Source organism: Sinocyclocheilus rhinocerous, unplaced genomic scaffold, assembly GCF_001515625.1.
Source record: "Sinocyclocheilus rhinocerous isolate Xijiao unplaced genomic scaffold, SAMN03320098_v1.1 scaffold63, whole genome shotgun sequence".
In the NCBI taxonomy this organism is placed as follows: Eukaryota; Metazoa; Chordata; class Actinopteri; order Cypriniformes; family Cyprinidae; genus Sinocyclocheilus; species Sinocyclocheilus rhinocerous.
The window spans coordinates 88,212-92,280 of NW_015659563.1; the positions used below are offsets into that span (position 1 = coordinate 88,212).

General features: G+C 39.4%; 1 protein-coding gene across 1 annotated transcript in view; it reads right to left on the bottom strand.

Moving 5' to 3' along the window:
- The window catches only part of LOC107723961 (uncharacterized), a 13,136-nt gene extending 9,759 nt beyond the window's left edge, over nt 1–3,377 (bottom strand). The window contains exon 1 of the mRNA XM_016532692.1: nt 2,833–3,377. Within this exon, the coding sequence (XP_016388178.1) occupies nt 2,833–3,291 (459 nt within the window). The 5' untranslated portion in view covers nt 3,292–3,377. The remainder of the gene's footprint in view (nt 1–2,832) is intronic.
- Nucleotides 3,378–4,069: the final 692 nt, after the last annotated feature.

Sequence of the window (4,069 nt, forward strand, 5' to 3'; positions counted from 1 at the left end):
TATATGGAAATGGGTTGTATGTTTTGTGCTTTTAATTATATTTGATGTAATAAAATCAATTAAAACCTTAGAAAGTTAAGAAGATTTGAATTGGTATAAAATCTAGTGGAGACCTCCTTGTGAATTTATTTTCACCAAAACATGCTGTAAAAGTAAGGTGGAGTGCAGTGTATTAATGTATGCACTTTTGTCAAATGTATGTCACTGCATACTGCTTGTGAAATAATATAGAATAGTATGCTAGAATGCTACTCTGAACTTAGTCCATGAACACTTAAGTATCTCATGTTGCAGAATAAATACCAAAAGATATTGATTTCCACACAAAAAAAATATATATATATATATTTGGTTCAGTGGCAGATTGCTTGGCCCTCAGAAGAACACGGCCAAGATAAGATGCCCAAAGTGTCCCAAACAAATGCTTGTCTAGACTGAAAATAAATCCTTTTCAGCATGCAGCAACCCACAAAAGAAAGAGCACTTTTATAGCAAACAATAAAATACTGCTGGCCTTCACAAAGACCAAAATAAGAGCGAAAGAGACAGAGAGAGAGAGATCTTCAATGGTTAGCTGTCTGTAGCTTTCTGAATGCCTTCTCACTGCACCTGTTTAACATAATCACCTGTTCATTATATGACAGACATCAGTCAATTAGTTAGTTGGCACTAAATGTGTATTTAATAAGACAGTTTGAAAACTGCCATCACAGTAATTTCCTGTATATCAGAGCCATCTGTCAGAACAGCTCAAAATGCTTTCTCATGGTGATAGAAATTCATTGGTGCTTGTATTTTTATTCCTGAGGCAATTGCTGTGCTACATTTAAAAAAAATGTAATTTTCAATCTTTAGAGAAGTGAAAGGAGCCATACCTGTGAGCAGAAAACACGTGTCCAGGAAACAGATTTTAATTGCTGTAGGTCATTTTTCTGCAAACGGACAGCAGCTTTATTAAGCTTCTTGGCTGTGACTCTGTCTGCTGAGTTAACACTGACTGAACTGTAAGGACAGTGTCTCTGCTCAGCAAATCTATTGGAAGAAGCACTTCAATTATATTTCGTGGTTTCTAAAGCCAGTGGCATCATGCACCGTTTGTTTGTTTATGTATGTGTGTGTATATATATATATATATATATATATATATAAGCACACACACACCTGCTGGCCTTCACAAAGACCAAAATAAGAGCGAAAGAGACAGAGAGAGAGAGATCTTCAATGGTTAGCTGTCTGTAGCTTTCTGAATGCCTTCTCACTGCACCTGTTTAACATAATCACCTGTTCATTATATGACAGACATCAGTCAATTAGTTAGTTGGCACTAAATGTGTATTTAATAAGACAGTTTGAAAACTGCCATCACAGTAATTTCCTGTATATCAGAGCCATCTGTCAGAACAGCTCAAAATGCTTTCTCATGGTGATAGAAATTCATTGGTGCTTGTATTTTTATTCCTGAGGCAATTGCTGTGCTACATTTAAAAAAAATGTAATTTTCAATCTTTAGAGAAGTGAAAGGAGCCATACCTGTGAGCAGAAAACACGTGTCCAGGAAACAGATTTTAATTGCTGTAGGTCATTTTTCTGCAAACGGACAGCAGCTTTATTAAGCTTCTTGGCTGTGACTCTGTCTGCTGAGTTAACACTGACTGAACTGTAAGGACAGTGTCTCTGCTCAGCAAATCTATTGGAAGAAGCACTTCAATTATATTTCGTGGTTTCTAAAGCCAGTGGCATCATGCACCGTTTGTTTGTTTATGTATGTGTGTGTATATATATATATATATATATATATATATAACTTCATTATTTTTAAAATGATAAACATGGTAAATTCACTATTTTAAATATGCTTAAAAGTTTTTTTTTTTTGACAAATAGCAAGCATTTCTAAATCATGAATATTATTGTTTTCTCAGTGTTGTACCATTTGACAACTTGAAATATAATTGCCTATAATTGTCATAAAAAGGTCAAATTATTTTATATTTTTAAGACACTGGCTTTGACACACAGGATCTACGGTGGTCCTGTGCTGGTCTTAACCGCACAATAGTTGGTGCAAGTTGGTTATTAACTGGCCAAAGCTGATTAATTGCTGATTCAGGCTGGTCAATAGATTGTTTAAGCTGGTCATTAGCTGGTCATTGGCTAGTTTAAGCTGGTTATTAGGCCAAACTGGTTATTAGTTGGTGTAAGTTGGTCATTAACTGGTCCAACTGGTCATTTGCTGATCCATGCTGGTTGTTAGATTGTTTAAGCTTGTCATTTGTTGATTCAAACTGGTTATTAGTTGGTGTATGTTGGTTATTAAATGGTCCAAGCTCTTTGTTAGAATGTTTAAACTGGTCATTAGCTAGTTGAAGTTGGCTATTAGCTCAGCCAAACTGGTTATTAGTTGCTGCAAGTTGGTTGTTAACTGGTCCAACTGGTCATTTGCTGATCCAGGATGATTGTTAGATTGTTTAAGCTGGTTATTGCTGGGCCAAACTGGTCAGTAATCAGTTCAAGCTGATTAATAGCTAACATTACATGGTGACCAGCTACCATGTTCCAAAAACCAGCTGGACCACCATTACCTGGCATGATCAGGTAGCCAGTCCAGGATTGTCTACCAGCTAATAACCATCAAATAACCAGCTTGGACCAGCTAGAATACCATTACCATGTTCCAAATCACAACAAGCTTTTCATGCATCTTAATTTTGAATACATGACTAGGTCAGGACAGGTGTATGATGAAAAAAAAACTATATAATAACTTTAACACGTGGTTCTGATTTATTTGCAAGCAACTCCTTAAGAAACTACCACTAACACGTGACGTACCTTTGTACCCAAATGGACTTTCACGTCAACCTTTTGCTTCTTCTGCTCCAAGATGCTCAACAAATACTCTTGAAACACTCCGATTTTGGTGAAGAAGTGCTCGTTGTGCCAGCAGCCTTCCATGTTGTCAAAATCCACCCCCAGGTCGAGGAGGAAGCGGACGCTGCGGGGGTCCAGTGCGATCTGCTGCGGTCTGCAGAGCAGCGCGCTCCGGTAGCGCTCATCCAGAAGCGTCAGTTTCAGCACCTTGCCGGAGCGGACAGCGACCAGAGCCGCGCTCAGCCCGATCGGACCCGAACCCACGATCAGAACCGAGATCCGAGCCCGCCACTGGCGGATCCCGTCCAGGCTCACCTTCACCACCACGTACACCAGCACAGCGAGTAAAGTGCTGAGCGCGGTGTCGTACGCCAGCGTCCGGTACTGATCCACGGGACTCTCCGCGCTCACCGCAACCATGCTGCGAATATTCGGGGAACTGAAGACAACACGCTTCACTTGTTGAGGAGCTTTGCCATCGCTGGCTGCCACGTTACATGTGGGAGGAGAAGAAATCAGTGTACAAATGCGCATATTTTTGTTTTCTAAGCCCACTGCAGTTTATTTCGGCTGCTGCTGCCGGTGTCACAATGTGTTTAAAGAGGCTAAGTGTTTTAAAGGAACTTCGGATTTTAAATGTATTTTAAACGTTCAACGTAAAATAAATGTTCGGGGGTTTGACTCACCCAACGCACATTATAGCACGTTTGCTAATGTTTATCTAAAAGAACAAATATAGGCCTACTAAGCGCGAGGTACCTCAAGATTAATTTGTCATACGTTTCCTCAAGAATTTATGGTTTTTAGAATGAGTATTTGAATAAATATTGTCTATAACATTTGAATTTAAAGGGATAGTTCACCCAAAAATGAAAATCCTGTCATCCTTTACTCACCCTCATGTGTTACTTTCTTTGGAACACAAAAGAAGATAATTTGAAGAATTTTTGTTACTAAACAGTCAGGTCAAGTCACCTTTTGTCACGAACCGCTACTGTGAGGAGCACTGAGCGAGGAACGAGGAGACGAGGAGTTGACTTCAAACAAAGAGACTTTAATTAACATCCAACGGAACTAGGAACACACACGTAGTGGGGAAAGATGAACATTCAATACCAGACAAAGGAACATGGAACAGGACTCACTATAAGGCCCAATCCCAATTCTATTTTATACCCCTTCCCCTTCCCCTTCCCCT